This window comes from Scyliorhinus torazame, chromosome 19, assembly GCF_047496885.1.
Source record: "Scyliorhinus torazame isolate Kashiwa2021f chromosome 19, sScyTor2.1, whole genome shotgun sequence".
Classification (NCBI taxonomy): domain Eukaryota; kingdom Metazoa; phylum Chordata; class Chondrichthyes; order Carcharhiniformes; family Scyliorhinidae; genus Scyliorhinus; species Scyliorhinus torazame.
Window position 1 is genome coordinate 123,425,480 of NC_092725.1, and position 27,012 is coordinate 123,452,491.

The 27,012-nt window shown below is 48.1% G+C and overlaps 1 protein-coding gene across 1 annotated transcript in view; it reads left to right on the top strand.

Annotated features, from left to right (window-relative positions):
- The first annotated feature begins 6,793 nt into the window (after positions 1-6,793).
- The window catches only part of LOC140396483 (uncharacterized), a 183,343-nt gene continuing 163,124 nt past the window's right edge, over positions 6,794-27,012 (top strand). The window contains exons 1-3 of the mRNA XM_072485151.1: positions 6,794-6,951; positions 25,148-25,323; positions 25,912-26,081. Coding sequence (XP_072341252.1) covers positions 25,194-25,323; positions 25,912-26,081 — 300 coding nt within the window. The 5' untranslated portion in view covers positions 6,794-6,951; positions 25,148-25,193. The remainder of the gene's footprint in view (positions 6,952-25,147; positions 25,324-25,911; positions 26,082-27,012) is intronic.

Below are 27,012 nucleotides of genomic sequence, written 5' to 3' on the forward strand. Positions count from 1 at the left end.
ATGCAACCTGTGAAACCTCAGGACACCTTGTACTTGTTCCTGGTTAACTTGAAGACACAGCAACCCCCCACCCCTCCACCGCCTTTTTTATACAGGCTATGGGTGGGATTGACTGACCAACCCGCCGCGTGTTATTTGGTGGAGGAGGCGGCCTGCCAGCGGGATTTACCGACCCCGCCATTGTCAACGTAATTTCTCGGTGACTGCACCCCTCGTCACCGGGAAACCCACGCGCCGACGTGGGACCAAATTATCCCACCCGCATTAACAGCAGGTAGATTGTACCCACTGATTCTATCTTGTGACCCATCACAATAATTTCCGAAGCAATATGTGCAACGGTTGATACACAAAACGGTTTCAAATCATTAAAATTTGACCGTATCCATACTCTCTACTGTTGTGTTTATCAATCTAGAATATAAAGTACACGCAGGATTTGGTTTTGTGCCTATGCAAATATCTTTTAGATTGGCACTGGAACACATTTTCAAATATTCAACCTTTGCAAGCATCAAACATATTCAAGTTACTGCTTAGTATGTGAAGGATTTGACCCAGTTAATGAAAGGGTGAAAAGTTTAACTGAGCTAAAGAAAATCTTTGCCAAGAGCAGCGAGAGAGACAACATTGTGCACAAACAAAGAATGCAAAGACCTTGAGAAGGCTTTTGCCAGACAGGATCTTGAGACTGTTTATAGCCAGCTGGAGAATACCTGCAGTCATAAAGACACCTTATTTGACCTGACAAGAAATCTCAAATAGCCTGAAGAGTATGTTACACAATAGTTATGTTATTGCAAAAGATTTTCTTTAAATTAGACTATTGACAACTGGCTGTAAAAGGGTTAAGGTTTTATTTGATCTCTTGGCTGAGATAAAAGCAAAAACTACAATTTATACTTCTGACATAAATATAAACCTAGTTTATTATTTGATTGAATATCTGACATTTTGGGTGAAATTTGTATTTTACATTTATATTTCAGATGGATTACTTGATTTTAAATTTACACTTTAATATTGCAACCATTACTATAATGTAACCTAAGATTTAAGCTTAATAAAAATATTATTGAGCAACCATTATAAAAGTTGTAGACTCCAAGGTAAGACTCAGTACCCTAAGATAGTGGAACACTAACAAGCATAGAAACAAGGTATGTTCTCTATGCTAAATACATACCAGTATAATATTTTCATTTACTGTACCAATCTTTCTCGTTTTTATGAATGAAAATACTGGTTACTGCCAGTTTTGTGCTGTGAATTTGCATTCATTGGCAGAAGGATTGAAAATGTCCAAATTAATTTTGCTTTGGATTTGTTCATACACCAACAGGGTAAATAATCAAAAATGTTAGTGGGTATTACCCGCAAGGAACGATGGAAATAAATAATGTTCATTACATAATAAATAGCCACTAGGAGAACTCCACTGTACCTCAAAAGAGTTAGCATTGGGGGATGTTTTAAGGACCTAATTCAGTGGTAGAATCTGTCTCTGAGCCACTAGTTTGTCTGCTCAATTCCCTCAGTGGGGGATATGACCTAGACCAGCACTTTGTACTGAGGGAATGCAGCACTGGCATATTTCATGTAAGACGTTAAACCAAAATTCGGCATGTCTGTTTATGTGGGGGAAAAAACCCATGGCATTATTCCAAGATAAATGGGAATTTTCTGTGTGCAAGCCAAAATTTATCTCGCCCAATGCCGTAAAAATATTTATCCTTGCTGTGTATGAGATTTTATTTTGCACAACTCGCTGTCATGTTTGATGATGAAGTAACTGACTACATTTGAGAAAGTAATCTATTAGCTATGTAGCTCAATGGGATGTTTTGAGAGCATGAGAAAGTCTTATAAATGTCAACTTCATTTCATGGCAGTAGTGGGATCTATTTAAGTTAAGTTAAATACAAAATGAAATCCTGTTCCTACTTGAATAAGTTGCTAATTCAAAAGCATGTCTCCACATAACAATATACATGTACCTTCTAAGATATTGATTCCTGTAAAAGCAAAATCCTGCAGATGCTGGAAATCCGAAATAAAGAATAGTAATTTATTCCTATTAGAGAACATTTAATATTGCATGCAAGCACTAAAATAATTTGGATGTACAATTAGAAATAGGTAGGAAAATTGTGATTGACCTGGAGGACACTTGGTTGTATGTCGGCTCACAGCTTTAGCTTTCAGTAAAATGGACCCACGATTGGACAACACAACCCATAATAATTAAAGCTAATGCTTTCAACTTCTGGGAGTGATGTCAACAATCTATTTTAATTAACTTGGATTTGAGTTTTTTGATGAGGTGACAGGATTGATTAAATAATGCAGTTGATGTGTACGTGGATTTCCAAAAGGTATTTAATAAAGTGCCATATAACAGGCATGTCAGCAAAGTTAAAACCCATAAAATAAAAGGAGCAGTGGCTGTATAGATACAAAGTTGCCTGAGTAGGTAGAGGTGAACAGTTTTTGGACTGGAGGAAGATATATATAGTGGGGTTGCCCAGGGATCTATATTAGGACCACTGCTTAACCAAGATTTGGGTGGGCAGGGCACAATTTCAAAAATTGTGGATGACACCAAAGTTGGAAATATAGTGAAACTGAGAATTAAGAGGGAGACAGCGCTAGACCTCGAGAGGACATAGACAAGCTGGCGGATTGGGCAGATAAAATTTAATGCGGAGAAGTGTGACTACATTTTTCCAGGAAAAACAAATGAAATGAAAATCACTTATTGTCACAAGTTGGCTTCAATGAAGTTACTGTGAAAAGCCCCTAGTCGCCACATTCTGGCGCCTGTTCGGGGAGGCTGGTACGAGAATTGAACCGTGCTGCTGGCCTGCCTTGGTCTTCTTTAAAAGCCAGTGATTTAGCCCAGTGAGTTAAACCAAAGAGAGGCAACATAAAATAATGGATACAATTCTCAAGGGGATCCTGGAACACACCACATCTGAGGGTGGTAGAGACAGATGGTGAATGATCTCAAAAGGAAATTGGATGGGTACTTGGGAGAAATTAATTCACAGGGATAGAGCAGGGGAATGGAATTGATGGGCCAAATTGCCTCAGAACAGAGGGACCTGGGGGGGTATATGTGTGCAAGTTGAGAGGAGATTTGATGGAGATGTCCAAAATCATAAGTGGTCTGGATAGAGTTGATAGGGAGGAATGTACAATTGGGGAAATGGTTGAGAACCAAAGGGCACAGATTGAAGATGAAAAGCAAAGGGACCACAGGCGTCATGAGGAAAATCTTTCTAAGGATCAGGAATGCGCTGCTTGAGGATGTGGTAGGGTCAGAATGAATGTGATTTTCAAAATCGGATTTGAATAATTGCAAAAGAAAATGCAGGGCTGCCAGAAAGAGGAGGGGGGGGGGGAGGTGACTGTGAATGGCCGGTTTGCTCTTGCAGTGAGACATGATGGCTCGAATGGCCTCTTTCTGTGTTGTTACCATTCTCATTTTAAAATGGAGAGCGCGATTCAGTGGCCTCATTGCCCTCGAGTGAGAGCGCGACAAGGCTGGTGAATAGCGGGAGAGGCTGCACCAGGCACCAAGCCGGCCTGCTCCCATGGGCGAAATTGGGATTCCACCGTTACCTGCTGAGAAACCAATAATCACCATTTAAGCCCTATTTCCATACAAATAACAGGAGCGGCCCCATATCCAACGGCCTCCAGTGATCCAGCTGTCTCCCCAGCAAGTGGTCACGCTGATGCCGATTCGTACTCCTTTTGAAAATCATGAACCTGGCGGAAGGGCTTCTGTGGGGACCCTAGGAAGTGAGTGGCCATCTTCACTCACGGGCAATGAGCCTGGGGGCACTGAGCATGCTGTGCCTGTGCTCGGAGAGGAGTAGGGGGGGACATCCAGGGTGTGCAGCCCCAGTTGGGGGTGGGCCTCTATGGGGGGCTGTGAGTAACGGGTCTGGGGGAGTGGAAGTGGAGGGCAACTGTGCACGGGTCCTCTATAGCAACTCCTGGATTGTAGGTTGCCGCTCCGGGGCAACCCTAGGTCCTGCGTGTCTGCCCCCACCAGCTATGGGCGGTACGGTAGCACAGTGGTTAGCATTGTTGCTTCACAGCTCCAGGGTCCCAGGTTCGATTCCTGGCATGGGTCACTGCCTGTGTGGAATCTGCACTTTCTCCCCGTGGATCTGCGTGGATTTCCTGCGGGTGTTCCCCACAAGTCCCGAAAGACGTGCAACTTCGTCAGAGGGGTGGAAATCGGAGGAGCTGATGGCTGCCATCGCCTCTCTATGGTACGTGTCCATGTTGGCACCCAGCTTCCCCTCCTTCCGGTTGGTGCCCATACGGCCCTGGGGCCCACCTTGGGATGGAAGGGCAGCTGGATTGAGCCCCGGCTGCTGCTGCATCATCTGGCTGTGCAAGCCCTGACCCCACCCTATGGTCTTCACCATCATGTTGATACCCTCGGCGATGGTCCTCAGTGATTGAGCCACGCTCTGCAGCGCCTCGGCAATGCCCACCTGCGACTGGGACAAGCTCCGCAGCGCCTTGGCCATTCTCATCTGAGAGCGGGACATGTCCCGCAGAACCTCATCAAGGTCCGACTGGTAGTGGATCCCCAGCGAGTCGGACAGCCCACCGAGGCCCTCAGCCATGACAATCACCGACTGCGCCACGCCTTGGACACCTTCACTAATGTTGCTGACGTTGTGCACCAGGCTCTCCACAGTGGTTGCCACCCTAGCAGCATTGACCTCTGTGCTACTCATTTCCGGCAAAATCCCCTGCGCCAGTAGCTTCTAGGACTTCTCCAATTGGCTATGGACCTGCCAGAGTGTTGTTGACATCCCCCTCTGAATGTCCTGGCCGAACCCTAACATCTGCATCAGCTCTGGGTAAACCTGTTTCAGGGTCTCAGCATCTGACTGGGACCCAGTTGCATCCTGGGATCCAGCAGCCCTCTGACTGCTGTCTTGCCTGGGGGTTCCTGTCTCCACCTGATGTACATCAGCAACAGTGTGGTGCTCACCAGATTGTGCCACAGAAGCCTGACGACTAACGTCGTCGACTGAGGTACGTGACTCTGCGCTGGTGGAGGGTGGGGGTGACAGCTGTGACGCAATGATGGTTGCATCCTCGGAGCACTCCTCCAAGCTGCTCTCCTGGGAGGCGGGGGTGGGCAAATCCCAGATGGGCCGGCGCTATCGGCAGGAGGTCCTGCAGGAGAATGGACATGTGGTCAGTGGGAGGGATGGGTCAGTCTGTATGGCAATAACAACTCATGTTAGACAGGTCCTCAGGGTAGGGTCCGATGGATCCTCACCTCTGCAGCATGCGCTGAACTCCACGTTGGTGACCACTCTGTCCTCGGTCACACTCATCACCTCCAGGGCCCATTCCTTGAATGTTGCGATGATTCTTATGTCTGGCACCCCAACACCATTCTGAGCTCTCTCTCAACGATTGTGGGACAGCGTCTTCTGCGGAGTCACAGAGAGGGCATCGTTACGCCGTATGTGTGGTTCACAGTGGTGAGGGGATGAGTGAAGGGAGGGGTGAAGGGAGGGTTGGATGGGGCTTAGGGAGTGTGGGAGGGGCTAATAGAGGATGGGGGGACTGTTTGGGTGGGGGTGTCGGCAGGGGGGTGGGTCAACTCACGCGTGCGGCCCCGTATAGGTCATTGACCCTCTTGCGGCACTAGGTGCCAGTCCTCCTGGTCACTGCCTGACCTCATGGCCGCTGCCACTTCATCTCAAGTGGCACTGGCTGCCCTGCGGCTCAGCCTCCAGGACCCTCATGGGAACAAGACATCCCCGCTAGCCTCAACTGCATTTAGGAGCCTCCCCAGGTCCACATCTCCAAATCTTGGGGCCGGTCTTCTCAGTGCTACGGCTACGAGCTGAGTGGGGTTGGCGGTGCAAGTGCTGTTTATGTGCTGCTTGACCTTGTTAGTGGGGGGCTGGCGAGCGCAGTCCCGGCGAATCGGTTGGCGAGTCTTCATTTGCAGCGTTAAGCCCGTGAAGCCTCATTAATTGGACCAATTAATGTTGAATAGCATTGCCGGCCTCGCTGGCCCGAACGCCGGGAAGCCCGCAGCAGTTCCCAATCGCTACCACACTTGGAAATCTTCCCGGAGAATGGCGCCCAGAATTTATCAACCATTGGATCGTTCAATCTGTCATTTCCAGATTGCTACTTTAAAATTAGGTCCAAAATAACCTTTAGAATCATAGACTTTACAGTGCAGATGGAGGCCATTCGGCCCATCAAGTCTGCACCAACCCTCCCAAAGAGAACCCTACCCAGGCCTACTCCCCATGTCCTATCCCGGTAACCCACCCTACCTTTGGACACTAAGGAACAATTTAGCGTGGTCAATCCACCTAACTTGCACATCTTTGGACCGTGGGAGGAAAGCAAACCCACGCAGACACGTGAAGAAAGCAAACTTACTCCCCATACAGTCGCCCAGCTGTCAGAACACTGCAGATGTGTTTTTCTTTCCTTTATTTAAACGTTCTGGGAACAACAGGGGAGCAGGAACCTGCGGGTAATTTAACCAAGGGGGTGTTACAACACGCCTGATGCTCGGGAGATAGTGAGACCCAGCCCAGTAGTTGAGTGGAACAAAGGATAGGGGTCAAAGCGGCGAGTTTCAGAGCGGATTATTTGGGAGTCATAGTGACAGCAAACAACAGCTTTCTCTCTGAAGCTTCATTGAGACAATGCACCAATCGCAAGACCAGGTCCCGCGGTTGCTGGGAGCTTCCGAATGTTGTCTTTTCTATAAAGGTGGAGAACTCAACCGCGAAAGGCAGAAGATTCCCATTGTGACCGTCAGGGTGCGACCTGAACGGTCACTTCTCTCAGTTGGTCATTCCAGGCTAATGCGATGTTGAAGGACTTTAATGATGAGAGACGGAGGGAACATAGGGGTTGACCATTCTCTGTTGCGAGGTAAGAGGCTGAAGGCGTGGACCAGCTAGGAGCTACCACGTCTCGAAACTTAACCGAGAGCTGGCAAGTAAGTTTTTCATGAGATAAGCACAGGCGAGTATAGTTATTCGGCCCATCTTAATTCAGCCATCAAGAGGGTGCTAGCCCCCACCGCCACCCACCCCCTCTCCCAGCCAACACGCCTAATTTGTAGCATGCAGGTGTTTTCAGTGATTCCAAAGTATTTTCCTCCACTATTCTATCTTTGAAGGAAAATTCCCTGATATCGGTTCAGAAGTTACCTTCCACCAGTTTGAATGTATATTCCAGAAGTATATTGCAGTGTAATTCAATGTTCTGGGGCTAACTTTTTCTATGCTTTATGACATAAACTCTCAGACTCCACCTTTCCACGATGCAAAGTATATACAATCTTTGGTCAACACTCAGATCCATTTAGTGCCTGTACCACTCAAATATCCATCTTGTTTGTTGATGTCCTGAAATAAACACAGTACTGGAAGGTCCAGCCCAGGTATAAAACATTTAGATCATTGCTTTATCTGACTTATCTATCATCCTCTACTCCTTTGGCTATGTAATATTCTATCAACTTTGTTACTTGAAATTGGCTCAAAATTACAAGTCAACCACGTCTCGCATTGTTTCAACGTCAAAGAAACGGGCATAGACCATTCAGGGCCATGTTCCACCATTCAAAGACACCATGGCAGGGCAGAAAGATGGCACAGTGGTTAGGCACTGCTACCTCATAGTGCCAGGGACCAAGGTTTGATTCCGGCCCGGGTCACTGTTTGTGTGGAGTTTGCCTTGTGTCTGCATGGGTTTCCTCCGGGTGCTCTAGTTTCCTCCCACAGTCCAAAGATGTACAGATTAGGTAGATTGGCCATGATCAAAGCACGGGGTTGGATAAATAGGACAGGGAAGTGGACCTAGGTAGGGTGCTCTTTTGGAGGGTCAGTGCAGCCTCAAAGGGCTGAATGGCCTCCTTATGCACTGTAGGGATTGGTCAGTATGGCTGGTCTGTATCTCAATTCCACCGCCTGCTGTGATGGAACCTGCACTTTCAGAGTTTTTAATTTTTTTTAGGCAGACCCTAACAGAACATGGAAACTGAAAACAGAAACTGAAAGGGAAAACCAGAAAAGGAAACATCGAAAAGAAACCGGCTGTCCTAGTCTCTAAGGAACTGATCCTGAGATTTGGAAACAAAACCTCTGGGCAGATTAAACTGGTTGAGGCTATATAAAGGGGGCAGAACCAACCAAGCTCAGTAGCCACAGTGGAGTCCAGTGGGGCAGTAACCGACAAGCTGAAGAGTCCAGATCCATGAGCTGAGAATAGCTTGTTAGTTGAAGCTCACATTAGTTGATCTATGCCATCCAGACCAAGTTGAGGAGGTTGTGCAGACATTGGCTATTTTGTGGTGAAGACCATGCTCATGGAACTTGGCTTGGCTGTGTATTGCTGTCAGCTGGGGATCAGGCAACATCCGAGAAGGAGATGAATTGAAATTCTTCATATGGAAGATAGGGCATTGAAGTACTTAGTGACTGAGAGCAATGACATATATGCTGGGTAGACTGGGTACAGCCAAAATGTAAGATCTGTTCTAGTTGGATCTGCCATTTAATGTGTAATTAATATTCAACCACAATTTGCCTGCTAATTCATGTTTAACTTATTGTCGATTCTGGATACATGTATCCAGGTGATCTATTATAAAATCTAGTGTTTGCCTTGATGGCACCCTGGCTCTCCACCTGGCACTGAGCACATAGGCACTGCCAGGCAGGCTCATTGGCACTGCCAAGATGCCCAGGTGGCACTGCCAGGTTGGCAGGAGTGCTGCCAGAATTCCATGGTTGCAGTACCCGAGTGCCAAGGGAGGTACTGCCAAAGGTCAGGGCCTGAGGGGCACATGCCCAAGAAAGGAGGGATGAGGTGTGTATATGAAGGGTGGGGGGGGGGGGGGGGGGTGGGGGGTGAAAGACAGTTATGACGGCACTCATAATGTTCCAGACAATTATCTTGAATACATCTGTAGCCATCTGAGATGACCACCTGCAAAGGACAATGGGAATTATGGCCAACCCAGGACTCAGACAGATACAGAGCTTCTGTGTATTTGCAACCCAGATAGCTAGACCTGATCGAAACCCTGCTCTTTTGCATTCTAATGGCCCATTTCCCCAGAACAATAGGACTCCAATCAAGAAACCGATACAGCCACAGACTGATCGGCGCCACTCCCTTTACTCAGAGAGCCCAACTGCCAAGGTCAATGACCACTAAGGACCCGTCCAGCCACTAAGGTACCCGCCCCTTTATTGGCCAAAATCGAAGGCAGTGATCAAAGCCTGTCGAATTATTGGGTCCAAGATTAAGGACCACCCCAAAGAAAGCGAAACTCAGAAGGATAAAAAGGGACACAGCCATGTGTTCTGTCTCTTTTGGACCCGGCCTGTGCCAGCCTCCGTTGAATCCGGCCTGTGCCAGCCCAACTGCAGCATAACGACCAGACAGCCAAGTTCAAGACCAACGATCGCTACCTGACGGGTGAGCCCAGCAGGGACAGAGCCACTTCTTCAAACCAGCCACATGATCAAGATAAAGGCCTTATCCAGTTGCACAGTGCCAGTCACCTGAAGTTAAATGTAGGTTATTGTAGTTGATAGGTGTAGTTTAACTTGTAGTACATTGTGCTTGCATGTCAAAGTAACCCTTGTGTATAAATAAACCATCTTTGAACTTGAACTAACTAACTGGTTGTGTAGTCAAGGGAAAGCCTTGTGGTTCAATAAGAGAAATAGAAACACACAGTGTATTGGCGACGCTGTTGGGACATAACATCATATCATAAAAAGAGCCTCAGTATCATATTGGCGACTCTGAAGAGCAGCATTATTATAGTATTCCATTAAATTGGCAACACATCCAAGAAATTCTTATTTGAACTGGTCTGCTCCCCCCGATCACGAACCATCATGAGAAACAATCTTCTGCTAATTTGATTTGCTCCATGTGATATGAAGAAATGCTGAATGCTCTGGATGCAAAACGGCTTCACGGCTCCAGCAACATCCAGGCTGTAGTACTGAAGATCTGTGCTCCATACATAACTGTGCCTCTAGCCAATCTACCTAATCTGGACAGCTTTGGACTGTGGGAGGAAACCAGAGCGCCTGGAGGGTTTAGCTCAGTGGGCTAAACAGCAGGCTTGTAATGCACAACAAGGCCAGCAGCGCGGGTTCAATTCCCATACCAGCCTCCCCGAACAGGCACCGGAATGTGGCAACCAGGAGCCTTTCACAGTAACTTCATTGAAGCCTACTTGTGACAATAAGCGATTATTATTAATCTGCTCACCAATATTCTGTTCGTTCTGCTGGAGTATCAGACTTCCTCACAGCCTCCCGCTGTATCGGCAAATGGGAAACAGGGTGATCAGGGGGGGAAACAGGGGGATTGGGAGGGCAACAGGGTGATTGGGGAGGGGGAACAGGGTGATCGGGGAGCGGGAACAGGATGATCGGGAGGGGGAACAGGGGGAAACATGGTGATCGGGAGGGGGAACAGGGTGATCGGGAGGGAGAACAGGGGGAACAGGGTGATCGGGAGGGAGAACAGGGGGAACAGGGTGATCGGGGGTGGAACAGGGTGATCGGGGATGTGGAACAGGGTGATCGGGGAGGGGGAACAGGGTGATCGGGGGTGGAACAGGGTGATCGGGGAGGGGGAACAGGGTGATCGGGAGGGGAAAGGGTGATCGCGGGCGGGGGGGACAGGGTGATAGGAAGGGGACACAGCGTGATCGGGAGGGGAACAGGGTGACTGGGTGACTGGGGGGGTGAACAGGATGATTGGGAGGGGGAACAGGCTGATCGGTAGAGGGAACATGGTGATCGGGAGGGTGATCGGGGAAGGGGAGCAGGGTGATCGGGGAGAGGGAGCAGGGTGATCGGGAGGGGGAACAGGGTGATCGGGGAGGGGGAACAGGGTGATCGGGGAGGGGGAACAGGGTGATCGGGGAGGGGAACAGGGTGATCGTGGGGGGGGGGGGGAACAGGGTGATCGGGAGGCAGAACTGGGGGAACCGGGTGATCGGGGAGGGGGAACAGGGTGATCGGGGAGGGGAAACGTTGAGCGGGGAGGGGGAAAAGGGTGATGGGGGGGGGAAACAGGTTGATCGGGGAGGTGAACAGGGGGAACAGGGTGATCGGGAGGGGGAACAGGGTGATCGGGGAGGTGAACAGGGGGAACAGGGTGATCGGGAGGGGGAACAGGGTGATCGGGAGGGGGAACAGGGTTAACGGGGAGGGGGAACAGGGTGATCGGGAGGGGGAACAGGGTGATCGGGGAGGGGGAACAGGGTGATCGGGGGGGGGAACGGTGATCATGAGGGGGAACAGTGTGATCAGGGGGGGACAGGGTGATCGGGAGGGGGAACAGGGTGATCGGGGAGGGGGAACGGTGAGCGGGGAGGGGGAAAAGGGTGATGGGGGGGGAAAAAAGTGATTGGGGGGGGGAAAAAAGTGATTGGGGAGGTGAACAGGGGGAACAGGATGATCGGGAGGGGGAACAGGGTGATCGGGGAGGGGGAACAGGGTGATCGGGGGGGGGGAGGAACGGTGATCATGAGGGGGAACAGTGTGATCGGGGGGGACAGGGTGATCGGGAGGGGGAACAGGGTGATCGGGAGGGGGAACAGGGTGATCGGGGAGGGGTAACAGGGTGATCGGGGGGGGGAGGAACGGTGATCATGAGGGGGAACAGTGTGATCGGAAGGGGGAACAGGGTGATCGGGAGGGGGAACAGGGTGATCGGGAGGGGGAACAGGGTGATCAGGAGGGGGAACAGGGTGATCGGGGAGGGGTAACAGGGTGATTGGGGAGGGGGAACAGGGTGATCGAGAGGGGGAACTCGGTGATCGGGAGGGGAAAGGGTGATCGCGGGCGGGGGGGACAGGGTGATAGGAAGGGGACACAGCGTGATCGGGAGGGGGAACAGGGTGACCGGGGGGGGGGGGAACTGGCTGACCGGGGGGGTGAACAGGGCGATTGGGAGGGGGAACAGGCTGATCGGTAGAGGGAACATGGTGCTCGGGAGGGGGAGCAGGCTGATCGGGGAGGGGGAGCAGGGTGATCGGGAGGGGGAACAGGGTGATCGGGGAGGGGGAACAGGGTGATCGGGGAAGGGGAGCAGGGTGATCGGGGAGAGGGAGCAGGGTGATCGGGGAGGGGGAACAGGGTGATCGAGAGGGGGAACTCGGTGATCGGGGAGGGGGAACAGGGTGATCGGGGAGGGGAACAGGGTGATCGTGGGGGGGTGGGGGGGAACAGGGTGATCGGGAGGCAGAACTGGGGGAACCGGGTGATCGGGGAGGGGAAACGTTGAGCGGGGAGGGGGAAAAGGGTGATGGGGGGGAAACAGGTTGATCGGGGAGGTGAACAGGGGGAACAGGGTGATCGGGAGGGGGAACAGGGTGATCGGGGAGGGGGAACAGGGTGATTGGGGGGGGGGGAACGGTGATCATGAGGGGGAACAGTGTGATCGGGGGTGACAGGGTGATCGGGAGGGGGAACAGGGTGATCGGGGAGGGGAAACGGTGAGCGGGGAGGGGGAAAAGGGTGATGGGGGGGAACAGGGTGATTGGGGAGGTGAACAGGGGGAACAGGGTGATCGGGAGGGGGAACAGGGTGATCGGGGAGGGGGAACAGGGTGATCGGGGGGGGGGGGAGGAACGGTGATCATGAGGGGGAACAGTGTGATCGGGGGGGACAGGGTGATCGGGAGGGGGAACAGGGTGATCGGGAGGGGGAACAGGGTGATCGGGAGGGGGAACAGGGTGATCGGGAGGGGGAACAGGGTGATCGGGAGGGGGGACAGGGTGATCAGGAGGGGGAACAGGGTGATCGGGAGGGGGAACAGGGTGATCGGGAGGGGGAACAGGGTGATCGGGAGGGGGAACAGGGTGATCGGGAGGGGGAACAGGGTGATCGGGAGGGGGAACAGGGTGGTCGGGGAGGGGGAACAGAGTGATCGGGAGGGGGAACAGGGTGATTGGGAGGGGGAAAGGGTGATCGCGGGGGGGGGGGACTGGGTGATGGGGAGGGGGAGCAGGGTGATGGGGAGGGGGAACAGGGTAATGCAGAGGGGAAACAGGGTGATGGGGAGGGGGAACAGGGTGATGGGGAGGGGGAACAGGGTGATGGGGAGGGGGAACAGGGTGATCGGGGGGGGGAACAGGGTGATCGGGAGGGGGAACACGGGGAACAGGGTGATCGGGGGGGAGCAGGGTGATCGGGAGGGGAACAGGGTGATCGGGAGGGGGAACACGGGGAACAGGGTGATCGGGGGGAACAGGGTGATCGGGGATGTGGAACAGGGTGATCGGGGAGGGGGAACAGGGAGGTCGAGAGGGGAACAGGGTGATCGGGGGGGGAACAGGGTGATCGGGAGGGGGAACATGGTGATCGGGGGGGGGGGGGGAAACAGGGTGATCGGTGATGTGTTGGGTGCTCTGGATCTGTGGAGACTGTGTTTACTTTAGCAGTAACATAGACAGGCTACCAACACCTGTAATAGTACAACACTATTTTATTAAGCTAGAAACTGTTGAACATACTTTCACTGTGGGTTTTTAAGATGTTAGATTAAACTAAAGACCCATGCCTGTCCAAATCAGTCTATGCACTCAGCTCATGGTGAAGATGTGTGTTGTAAGCTGTAAGCTCTGTCCTTCTGAGAGGCTGCATCCCGAATGAGCGGGAAAACTAATGCCCTCTGTCTTTATAGTGAGTGTGCTCTAACTGGTGATTGGCTGCGGTGTTGTGTGTGTTGATTGGTCTTGCTGTCTGTCCATCAGTGTGTGTGTCTGCACCATGATACTGGTGTATATTATGACATCCCCCCTTTTAAAAAAAAATGTATGTTTGTGGTAATAAATAATGTGTGGTGATAATGTTCCGAACTACGTGTGGGGTGCGAAGACATATTTACAGGACTATGTACATGGGAAATAAGCTATTTACATGGGAATGTGCCTGGTGCAGAGAAGCAGTATGCAACAAGAGTAACGAGATCAACACTATATATCAACCAGGGAAACGATCAAACAAAGCAACGAAACAATTCAGAGAGTCCATAAATTCGAAAAGTTCATAAATTTAGTCTCTGAGGTGGGCGACAAATTCTGGTTGACCGCCTCAAAAGTGGGTCGAGAGCCACCAGTTCAGGAGCGGGCTGGACTGCGCCAAAGTCAGAGGGAGGCAGAGTGACATGGAGCTCTGCATAGTCCGTGGCAGGGTCAGCAAGAGGGCGAGGCGACACTGGAGGATCACGTGGTGAGCATGGAACAAGACGAAGGGCGCGTCGATTGCGGCGCAGAATAGAGCCATCCGGTAGACGAACCAGGAATGAGCGGGGAGCCATCTGCCGAAGGACAACAGCGGTTGCAGCCCAGCCACCATTCGGAAGATGGACGCGGACTTTGTCATCTGGAGCCAGAGCAGGGAGATCAGCTGCACGGGAGTCATGAGTCGCCTTGTGCTGTGCACGAGACAGCTGCATCCGGCGAAGGACCGGAATGTGGTTGAGGTCTGGGACATGGATGGATGGCACCGTCGTCCTCAGGGTGCGATTCATGAGTAATTGGGCTGGCAACAGGCCAGTGGACAGTGGGGCGGAGCGATAGGCCAGCAAGGCATGGTAGAAATCAGACCCAGCATCGGCCGCCTTGCATAGGAGCCGTTTGCCGTTGGATTCGGGGTACAGGGGACTGGACATCACATGGGCAAAATTGTACCGCCTGGCAAAGTTGGGCCATTCTTGGCTGGTGAAGCAGGGTCCATTGTCCGACATAACCGTGAGCGGGATGCCGTGTCGAGCAAAGGTTTCTTTACATGCACGAATGACTGCCGACGAGGTGAGGTCGTGCAACCGTATCACCTCCGGGTAATTCAAAAAATAGTCCACGATCAGGACATAGTCTCTACCCAGCGCGTGGAACAGGTCGGTGCCCACCTTGGTCCATGGTGACTTGACCAACTCATGGGGCTGCAGGGTCTCACGTGGTTGGGCCGGCTGGAATCGCTGACAAGTGGGGCAGTTGAGCACTGTGTTGGCTATGTCCTCATTAATGCCGGGCCAGGACACTGCCTCTCGGGCCCGTCGGTGGCACTTTTCCACGCCAAGGTGGCCCTCATGTAGTTGTTCCAGGACAAGCTGGCGCATGCTATGCAGGATGACAATGCGGTCCAGTTTTACAAGAACCCCGTCTACTACCGCCAGATCATCTCTGACATTATAGAACTGAGGGCATTGGCCCTTGAGCCACCCGTCCATTAGGTGGCGCATGACATGCTGTAGCAAGGGGTCAGCTGCAGTCTCGCGGCGAATTTGGATGAGGTGTTCAACCAAGGCAGGTAGATTGGAGGCCGCGAATGCCACATGGGTGTCAACCTGGCAGACAAATCCCGCTGGGTCACATGGAGTGTTGACTGACCTGGAGAGAGCGTCAGCAATGATGAAGTCCTTGCCTGGAGTGTATACCAGCTGGAAGTCGTATCGCCGGAGCTTGAGAAGAATACACTGGAGACGAGGCGTGATGTCGAAAAAGTCTTTCTGTATTATATTGACCAGCGGGCGATGGTCGGTCTCGACGGTGAATTGAGGAAGTCCGTAGACATAATCGTGAAACTTAACAACACCGGTCAGACGGCCCAGGCACTCCTTTTCTACCTGCGCGTAGCGCTGCTCCATGGGGGTCATCGCACGTGATGCATATGCAATGGGGGCCCATGATGAGGCCTCATCACATTGAAGGAGCACTGCCCCAATGCCGAATTGACTGGCAGTGGTTGAAATTTTGGTCTCCTTTGCTGGATCAAAGAAGGTTAAGACCAGGGCCATGGTCAGTTTTGCCTTGAGTTCCCTCCATTCGCGCTCATGGGCGAGGAGCCATTGGAAGTCTGTCATCTTCCTGACCAGGTTCCTGAGAGCCGTGGTATGAGAGGCGAGGTTAGGGATGAATTTCCCTAAAAAATTGACCATGCCCAGAAATCGGAGGACCGCCTTCTTGTCCTCTGGTGTTTTCATAGCTGTGATGGCAGCTACCTTGTTCGCGTCCGGCTGCACACCCAATTGGGAGATGTGGTCCCCGAGGAACTTAATTTCTGTCTGACCAAAAGAGCATTTGGCCCTGTTGAGGCGGAGGCCATGCTCATGTATACGTCTGAATACGCGCTGGAGGCGACTAACATGCTCCTGCGAGGTGGTGGACCTGATGATTATGTCATCGACATAGACGGGAACACCTTCAATACCTTCCATCATTTGTTCCATAATCCTATGGAACACTTCTGATGCGGAGATGATGCCAAACGGCATCCTGTTGTAACAATATCTTCCAAAGGGGGTGTTAAACGTGCAGAGTTTCCTGCTGGATTCATCGAGCTGGATTTGCCAGAATCCTTTTGAGGCGTCGAGTCTGGTAAAGAGCTTGGCGCGAGCCATCGCACATGTGAGCTCTTCACGCTTGGGAATTGGATAGTGCTCTCTCATAATATTGTGATTGAGATCCTTGGGATCAATGTGAAGTTTCAATTCTCCAGAAGGCTTTTTTACACATACCATGGAACTGACCCAGTCGGTTGGATCCTTCAGAAAATGCTAAAGAAAATCCTTAACGATGCTCTCTTTGAAAGATAGAGTCAGCCAGTAAGGCACCGATTAGTGAAGACTCAGTAGGGAACTACTGGAGCTGTATATAGTTTGCGAAAGGAAGTAAGTTTTTGTTTTGTTAAAATTTTTGTTTTGACATCCTCAGTGTGGACTCTTCGTGCTCCTTACAAAATTATCCTTTGGCCAAGCGAGGGTCCTCAGTGTTTGATTGCTGGCAGCTGCCTCTATGGTGCAGACGCTCCTAGAGAACAGGCACATTGTTCAGGCATCAAAGCTTGCAGGACATCCAGGCCACAAATCATCCTCTCAGACAGTCCACCTGTTCTTTTGAGGTGGCACTTGAAATAGTTTAAGTTCAACTAATTAAACAAAATCAAACAAACTGAGGGACAAATTAAAAGGGGCAGCTCCTTAAAGGGACATTGCCCTAAATAAAAACAAAGAACAAATTAAACTTAAATCAAAAGGTGATTAAAAAGGTCAATCAAGTGCCCTAGACCCTGTGGTGCGCACCAGGCATGGAAGGTCTCGATGATGCCCTTGGACACTGCACGCTCCCTCTCTAGGGACACCTGGCCGTGAATGGAGCAGAGGAAGAGGGGCAGACTGTCCGGTCGGATTACCCCTTGGTCGCCCGCTGCTTGGTCCTGCTTATGGCAAGATTTGTCAGGCCCAGGAGCAGGTCATCCTCTTTTCCGCCTCTCACCGCACCAGGTGGAGGTGGCACATGGGAGTTTAGGGGCCATCCGATCTGTCACTGCGAACAAGGTTAATCCCTCCTTTGAGATAGCCTTCAGTTGTGAAGCAAGAGGCTGGTCACAGTCAAAGGGGGTGAAATAGACTTTCATGAGACAAGCTGCAGCAGCGCTCGGTATGGCAGAAAGGCTGCAACTGTGATTGGCCCTTTTACACGTATCCACTATACTTAAGGATGGCTTGAATATCTCATGTACATAGCTTCTCACTGGGGAGCGGGTAACTCCCGGGAGGCTGCTGCATTCAACCTTAATCTCGATAATGAGATTGAAATGAATGCAAATGTGGTGTGATCAGGTCCTCGCCCTTTCTATAAAAACCCTGATCGTGCTATCGGGAGCGTGCCAGGAGAATGACCAAGTGTTTGGTGTTATACGTTTAGCTGTTGTTGTATAAAGAGTCAAAGGTACTGCTCCTTTTACAAACACCTTTATTCCACTTTAATAGACTCTGCACACAACTCTATCTTCACATCACCTCACCCAAAGGCCACCTGAAGCCCCTTTACATATCAGTGTCAATTAATGGATACTTAACATAAATGAGACAAGTAATTGGAATGTCTCTTAACCCATTACTTAACAGTCTCCCCTTCCTTGGAGAAAAAAAAATTATTAGGTGAAAACAAAATTACAAGAAACTCAAAAACTCACATGCGATTTCCCCCCGTTTTTATTTTTTCATTTTTTGTGGGCAGAAAAAAAACAGTCAGAGAAATAGGCATCCTTCATTAACAATATCCAAAGGTTTATGTGAACTAGCCCCTCTTTTTGTAAAACAGTCTGGCAATTGATAGCTGCTGTCGACCTATTTCATTTTTGCTATTTCCCCTCTGTCCAACATCTGCTTCAAACTTGCGATGCCTATTCTCAACCTTTTTTCATTGACACTTTTTGGAGAGTGCACATTTTCCCACAGGGATTTATTGTCAATGTGACAGTCAATAGGTATATTACCCAAAATTTCTGTCAATTTCTGAGATATATAAAAGGCCATATCCACCGCCTCTACAAAGCTTAACATCTCAGCAGCCAAAGTGCTTTTGACCACTCTCCTTATTTTCTTTGTTTCCCACACAAGAGGGCAACATTTACCATTGTTCCCCAAAAGGAAAATTATAAAACCTCCTGCGCTTGAAACCCCATCACATAGATTTGCATAGGATGTAAGTCTATAAACTATGAGTTTCAAGTGCCTAAGGTCACCTAAAACCGGGAACCTCAAAACGCACTCTGCCATTTTTAGTTTGGCCAATGCTTTATTTGCTCTTATTATGTCTTCCACTTTTTGTACTCAACTCTAAGACATCAAAACTCAAGTCCGGTCTACCTGTCTACCTAACCAATTCAGTTGCCTAGTTAAACTTCACAGTTGCTCTTTTTCCATCTTTGAAGCCATTGCGTCTTTTTGTGAAATCCGGCCACGACTAATTGCTATTGGGCTGATGCTTTCCAAATAAGATTGCTGTCGTAAAGTTGCCCCTAACTTAGACTGTCCGATTTCCAGTCCAATATATTTAAATGTACCAGAAGCCTGACTTCCAACCCTGAATTCTTTCCTCAAACCAGAGATTACAATAGCTTCAAAATCACTAGTCCCACCCCACATAAAAATCATCGACATGCACCATAAAGATGCCAGAAAGATTTCCTTTATCGTGCCAGTAAAACATTGCCGGATCTGTTTTCAACTGGCAACAGACTAACTTTAACAAAACTGACCTTAACGAAAAATACCAGACTCCAGACGCATCATTCAATCCATATACATATTTGTTCAACTTCCAGAGTACCGCTTCTGTGTTAGCTGCCTCTTTAGGAGGGCAGAGAAAAATGTCTCTCTGGAGCTGATGCCCCTGCAAAAAGGCAGCTTTTATATCTGTAGATTTGCAATCCCATGCCTTTGTGGCTAATAGAGCCAAGAAGATCTTTAAAATAACCTTTCCTGCCATAGGTGAATCTACTCTTAAATCCTGATCTTCTAAGTTTTCTTCAAATCCCCTTGCCACGAGCCTGGCCTTTGCCTTATAAGTTCCATCTGGAAGAACCTTTTCCGTGCAAATCAATCTGTGGGATAGAGCTCTTTGTCCCCTATCCGGTACTTCCGTGTATACCCCAAATTCACTCAACTATCCAGTTCTTGCTGTTTGGCATCGTTGATAACTTTTTCACCTAATTTATTGGAAGCCATCAAAATATCATGTGCATGTGGACTTCTACTCCTAATAGTATTCGTAGTCTTACTCATGTTCCGAGATCTTGATAAACTACGTCCCCTCTCCCGCCTGGTATCTCGTTCTGTACTGCTACTGCTTGATCTTTCCCTTCTGCTGTGGGATGTCCTTTCAATAGTTCTTGACCTTTTCCTGCAGACCTGTTCACTATCCGATGTACTATCTGAATTGGCACTGCTTTTCTGTGCCCTCCATTTTTGAACTTTGTGTTCCCAATCCATTGTCCTGACTCCTTCCCCTGAATGCTATACATTCAACCAATGTTTATACTTTCCAGTGGCCTTCCCTGCTCTACTAATAACAGTTGCATCCTTCCATTGACTAGACCCTTCAGGCAAGTATGTCACTTTTGTACCAACTTTTGGCAGTTGTCCTTTCAGAAAAATGGCCCATTCTAAATCATCAGAAGTGTTGTGTTCCTCTACAGAAACCCTGTCTATATCAGTTAACTGGTCCTCATAGTTCTGTAACATGCGTGTACCAGATGACTCTGGTTCCTCGTCATGTCTGTCTGCTCTGTCTAAATTTGAAAATTTGTAATCTCTACCCATTATCCTTGATGAATGTACCCTAACAGTTTGATTGCCATGTTGCAAAATAATTGTTTTGCCATCTATGCCTACGATCTTCCCTGGGCCTTTCCGTTCATTAAAATTGTCTCTCTTATAGTATACGATGTCTCCTTGCTGAAAAATGGTATTTGATGGCCGTATATTATGTCTTAAAGCTCTGCGAATTCTTTCAGAAACTTCTGCTTCCAAAAAAGCTTTTATACTGCTTTGTAATGCATTTAAATGCTCAGCAAAGGCAGAACTAATTGTAGTCCCTTCCCAAGCTGGAGGTTGGTCATCTAAAATGGATGAAATTTTAGGATTTCTACCAAACACTAATTGATAGAGACTATAGCCCCCAACCATCTGCAATGAATCCTTTGCATGTACCGCCCATGCTAAAGCTGAATTTAGCTTGCAGTTTGGTTAATCTGCCAAAATTTTCCGGAGCATGCCATCTATTACTGCATGGCTTCTTCCACACACACCATTACTAAATGGGCTTTCCGCAGCCGTATTCATAACTGTGATATTCACGTTTTCACACATATCCCTAAACTCATCATTAGCAAATTCTCCCCCATTGTCCGTAAGGAATTTTGCAGGTGGGCCCATTGCTGTCCCAATCCATTTTTCCACGATTTGATCCAGAATTACTCTCTTTTCTTTACTTCTTACAATCGTTGAGTGACTAAATCTGGTGGTTAAATCTACAAAATGCAAAATAAATATATTATTGGCTTTATCCCAAATCTTAAGTTCCATGGCCACAATGTCGTTAAAATCCTTGGCCAAAGGTAGGGTTACTATCGGTCGTGCTGGTGTCCTGTACTTCCTACAAACTTCTTCACAACGATCATTAACCTGTTCTATCAGTTTAGTATAGTCTTCATCCTTTACCCCTGCTACCTTTAATACATTTTTCAGCCTCCGAGGAGACGTGTGCGCAAATTGCCTATGCGGTTTTAATACAAGCTTTTTATCAGCTAAAGTCCCATTTTCAACACATCCTTAACAACTGTACTTGAAATATTATTTGTCAGTAATGGAATACAATAGCGTCCTGACTGTGTAAATGTAAGTGCACCGTCTTTCCAAAAACTGTTGCCTTATCCTGTTCCATATCCAGTTTCATGTGTGCTTTCTTCATCGACGGTCTGCTCAGAAGCAAAGGTATGTCACTTGATACAACATCAGTGCTAATGAAATGATTCACTCCGACAATATTGAAGGGATCACACTCTTTTCAGCGACTTCAGAGTATTATCATCCCCAAACCTGAAACTTGTGGAACTTTCCAATTCCTTAACCTTGTTATGATTTTCAGCATTCAAGGAGTCCAGGTAACATTTTAACCAGTCAATTCCACACACAGAAGATGTGCAGCCACTGTCCAATGCAGCACAATTGAAGATTCTGCAACCAACACCCTCATTACCAGTGTAAAACTGCTTGTTAATAGGACATTGCCTTCTTTCTGGTCACTATCTTTTTCCTCTTCTGACTCTTCCGTGTCATGTGTTGCTTCAAACACTCTATTATAACGTGTTGGAAGTTGAAAGCATAATGGGTATTGAGAGCCACATCGAAACTTCAATTTATCATACCCCGGGCATTTCTGGGGTTCAGCTTCCTGTTGTAGGTTCTTTTTTAAAAAAATTTTTTTTTATTCTCCTCCTTTTTCACATTTTCTCCCACATTTACACCCATCAACAATAAACAATAATCAACAAGATATGTCAATCCCCATAATAACAACGATCCCATCCGCCCACCAAACCCCAAACCTCAACCCGCCTGTTTACATAAACAAATGACAAAAAGGAATCAGGGATTACCCGTAGTCACCCTTAATCTACACGGCTCTCCACCCACCCCCCCAACCAACGCCATCCAGCCTCTAAGAGAGTACCGTACATGATACCCCAAAGTTGTACCCCCCCAAGTCTCCAGCTCCTCCCGTCCAATGCCTCTTGTAAAACTCCTCCTCCCAACCTCGGTTCCCTCCCCCAACCTCGGTTCCCTCCCCCCAACTTTCCACCCCGGCTAGACCACTCGGACCCCGTTCTGTCAGGCTCCGATGGCCGCAGCACCACCCCCCACCTCACTCCCGTTCACTGGCCGGCTTAAACCGGCCAGCGTGGAGGCCCCCGACCGGGTCCCTTTCCCCCTTGCCCGGCCCTAGGAAAGCCCAAAGATCCCCTTTTAGCACTCAAACCCCGCATATCCACCTACACCCCAAAGAGCCCTTCTTTCGAGTGAAAGTCCCGTCCCTTCCCTTGTCCAAATATATGCAACATTGGCTCCTTTAGCCTCTACACCCGCACGCAGTGATACAAAAAAAAAGAAGAAAATACAGTCATGAGGTTACATCGACACATGACCATTCCTCAATTTGTCAGTTCTGCCACAGTCCTTCTGCCTTCGCAAACTCCTCCGCTGCTTCCGCCGTTCCAAAATAAAAGTCCCTGAGCTTGTAAGCCACCCTCAGCTTCGCTGGACATACAATGCCGCACTGCACCTTGCCAATGTACAGTGCCCTCTTCACCCGGTTGAAGGCAGCCCGCCTCTTCGCCAGCTCCACCGTAAAGTCCTGGTATACACGTATACCAGCCCCAGCCCACTGCACCACCCGCTTCTGTTTTGCCCAGCTCAAGACCTTCTCCTTCACACTGTACCTACGGAAGCACAGAGTCACTGCCCTTGGCGGCTCACGCGCCTTTGGTACAGGCCTCCATGACTGATGAGCCCGATCCAGTTCATATCGGGAGGGGTCCTCCCCCTCCCCCAGTAGGTTTGCCAGCATCGCGGCAAAATACTCAGTCGGCTTCGGTCCTTCAACTCCTTCGGGCAGCCCCACGACCCTCAAATTCAGTCGCCTGGATCTGTTTTCCAGATCTTCCATTTTTCCTCTCAGATTCTTGTTCGTGTCCATCACCTTCCGCATCTCCTTCCCCATCGAGGCAAGTTGATCACCGTGCTGCAATACCGTCTCCTCCACTTCCTTCAGCGCCTCCCCTTGCTCTCGCACCTCCGCCACTGCGCTCGCCACCACCGTCTTCACCGGGGAAACCGCCTCTTCCACCAGCACATTCAAAACCTCCCTCATCTCCTTCCTCACCATCTCCATACATTTCTCAATCTGCGCCAACTGCTTTTGGAATTCCGCAGCCATCACCTTAGTTAGTTCTTCAGCCGTAAACACTGCGGCCTCCCCTGGTGCTCCAGCCTCCATTTTCTTTGTTGACCCCGCGGTGACCTTTCCTCTCTCCAACGGACTTTCAGCCGCTTTTTTCCCGGCCGTTTTTTGGTGCTTTTCGACATCCTTCTTCTCCTTGCGCTATCCCCCGACTTTTACTGCCATCGCTGGCCCTAGGACCGGGCGTTACTCCGCGAAAATGCCGTTCCTGAACGGGAGCCCTCCAATGTGCGGCTGCCTCCCGCCCGCCGTCACCGGAGGCCCTGTTGTAGGTTCTAACTGGGTTTCTGTCTTCATAATTTCTGGGTCCCAATCTCCTTCCATTGTCTTGGAACCTGTTTGTAGCCATGTGATTTTGCCATCCTGTTAGTAGTGTATCTTCCATTTTCTGCTTTATTGCAGACTGACCTATTTAGGTCATCAGAGCCATCGGAATCGAATGTTTCCCCAGAAACTTCTTTAAAGCTTCTGTCATCTGATCGAATAAGGTATCCTTATCCGCAAATTGATCTCCTTTCAAAACCAGGAGCCTATCCATGTTGCTCACTCTAGCACAGTCAAGTAATTTAAAGGCCAACACAGACTGTGGAAATTCCAGGTTGTGTTTCTGCAGCCTTTCATATAGTCTGCCAAATTCCACTATCTAGTCTTCCCTGGAGAAATCCTCTATTTTCTGGAACCTATCAAAATCCTACCATGCTTCATATGCACTTAACAAGTCATCCTTTTTATAAATCTTATCCATATAATGCAATAGAGTCTCCAGACCTTCTTCTGAGTCTAACTCTTCCAATTCCAGCTCAGAAAACACTTTGCTTCGGATTTTACTGTCATAAGGTAAAGAACGAGCCAATGCCATACCTTGTTTCCTCTTTCCCAAGGCAGTTACCTTAGTCCACTTAACTACTGCACTTCTCCATTGGTCATACAATCCCCTTTCAGAAAATAATTGGGGGTAGTCATATCCAGCCATCTTTATCCTAGGTTCAGCCATATATCTTTTTTTTTTCTTCTCACTCACCCCTTGGTTTGGTCTAGAAAAGTTGTACCTTTCAACCCTTCACATTTGCACAGCAACCATCATCTGCTACCATTTGTTATACGTTTAGCTGTTGTTGTATAAAGAGTCAAAGGTACTGCTCCTTTTACAAACACCTTTATTCCACTTTAATAGACTCTGCACACAACTCTATCTTCACATCACCTCACATAAAGGCCACCTGAAGCCCCTTTACATAAATGACACAACTAATTGGAATGTCTCTAAACCCATTACTTAACAGTTGGCACCGGGCACGAATCCCATTTTTGGCCTCTGCCATGATGGGATCGGCGCCAGGCACAACACGATGGGAAAACCGCGCCCACGATCCTGAACAGTCTTGACGTGGCAAGGATTTTTCCTCGTGAGTGAGTCCAGAACTAGGCCGGGGGGGGTTGGGGAGAGCGGCATTGGTTTGAATTCAGGGGCTGCCCTTTTAGGGCAGAGGTGGGGAGAATTGTTCTCTCTCAAAGAGAGACTTTGAAATTCTTTGCCAAAGGAGGCGGTGGAAGTGAGGTCATTAAATATGTTTAAGATGGAGGTAGATTGATTCTTGTGCGGCAAGGGAATCAAAGATTCTTGGGGAATGTGAAATTTGAAACATAAACTAATCAGCCATGATCTTATTGAATGGCAAAGAGGCTGGAGCAGCTGTATGATTTACTTCTGCTCTGATTTCATAAGTTGCTATGTTAATGTTTATTAAGTTGACTACTTATTTTAATTTTCAGATATTGAATGCATTTCAGTGTAATGATTTGGAAAATATCTGATTAAATGCCTCTACAGTCAAAAATAACAAGCTACACAGCCTGGGCAAATGTGCGATGTTCATCATTGGACAGGCCGCTCAATAATGTATTTTCAGATATATTCGTAGGCACTCATTTGAAATCCTTGTTAAAAGGTAGGTTCAAATAGCTTGATTATTAAAAAAATTCTCTGTAGAATTTGACTATTGGTCATTTGTTTTGGTATATACACCATGTTTATGTATTTCATTGGTCAAATATTTGCATGGAAAGTTTTAAGTAAAACTCGGTATTTTGTTTTGCAAAGCAGTTGAACAAAACTCTACCAAAATTAATTTTATTTTGCTGCATGACTAATATAATGTCTAGTCTGTAGTTCACACCTCATGTAGCCTTTTATGCAAAATAAATTGGAAAGGCAGGTGGCAGTATAACTGATAGAAACCTGTGGAGAGGCAGAACGTGTTGCCAATTCCCAAAATTGGAATATCTGAAATGAAGGAATAGATAACAAGATTTATGTCTGTATACTATTAAAATATTCTTGAATTGTTACATAGCTGTTGTTTTCTGTGCTCTATAAATTGGCTTTATACATTTAAGCAACGAGATCTGTGGAATTTCTTGTCTCTTTAACCAATGGAAACTTTCAATTCTTGATTTCCAAGTGAACTGCTTTTTCTGCTAGATACAGGTTGAGATTTATTGATTTTTTTCCCCTTCTCTCTCTGTCTTTTCATTAGGTTTAATCGGAAAGTGTCCAAAGAATATACACAACATGACCCGGTGCCACACATACCGACAACGCATTGCACAATTTGAGTTGCTTTTAGTCGAATTGCGGGCTGCTGGCATCATACCAGAAGATAGTGAATTTGACTGTGATGCGATTGCCAAGAAAAATACTAAATGTGTATGTAACAGGGCCTCTTTCAGCTTTAACTCTCTTGCTTGGTCGACACCACATTGATATCGTGATAATTGTTTTTTGATAATTCTCATCATCGTGTAATTGTGTTTCAATGCCATTGGGTTGATTGAAATCATGTTTAATAGGCAATTTTTGCTGAGGGGGGTAATTGCCCAACTAATGCCTCCAGCAATCAGGGAATTGGGGACTATAATACTGTAGCTCTTTTTGCTGTGAGATCCTCCCTATGGGAGCATTATCTGTCAGACTTTCACATCAATTTGTTATAACTTTAAATTTGGAATCTGCTGCATAACTAAAGTGATTTTGCCATTCGGTTTCAGAAACAAACATCTCAAACGATCACATAGCATTATCTTGGCTTTTCACTTCTTGCAGTATCATTGCCACTCATACAATATGGAAGTAAATTTAATTTTAAAGTTTAAAAGGTAATTTTGCTGAAAATGCCTCAAGTGTTCCCTTCTAGAGATTGCTTGAGTCCAATTGTATACATGATTGTAAATTAAAACAACTTTGCTTTTCCTGACTGGAAACAGTGTAAGGGCAGCCTATTATTATTAAGATGCTGCTTTTCTTTGGTGTGAATATCTTTTGAGTGCAGTATTTATCAAATGGGAAATCATAGAAATCAGACTCTTGAATTTCAAAAGATGTCAGATTCCCTCAGGAAACTATTTCACCCCAATTTTAAGATGTAAATTCCCATACTTGTTTTCAACTGCCTCCATGGCCTCACCGCCTACCATTCATTGCAACCTCTACAGTCCAGTTCTACTACCTGCAGGAATTCTGCATTCTTCCAGTTCTGGCCTCTTGTACATTCCCAATTTTCATTACCCCAACATTGGTAGCTAGGCCTTCAGTCATGGGCAGATGGTGGTGCAGTGGTATTGTCACTGGACCAACAATC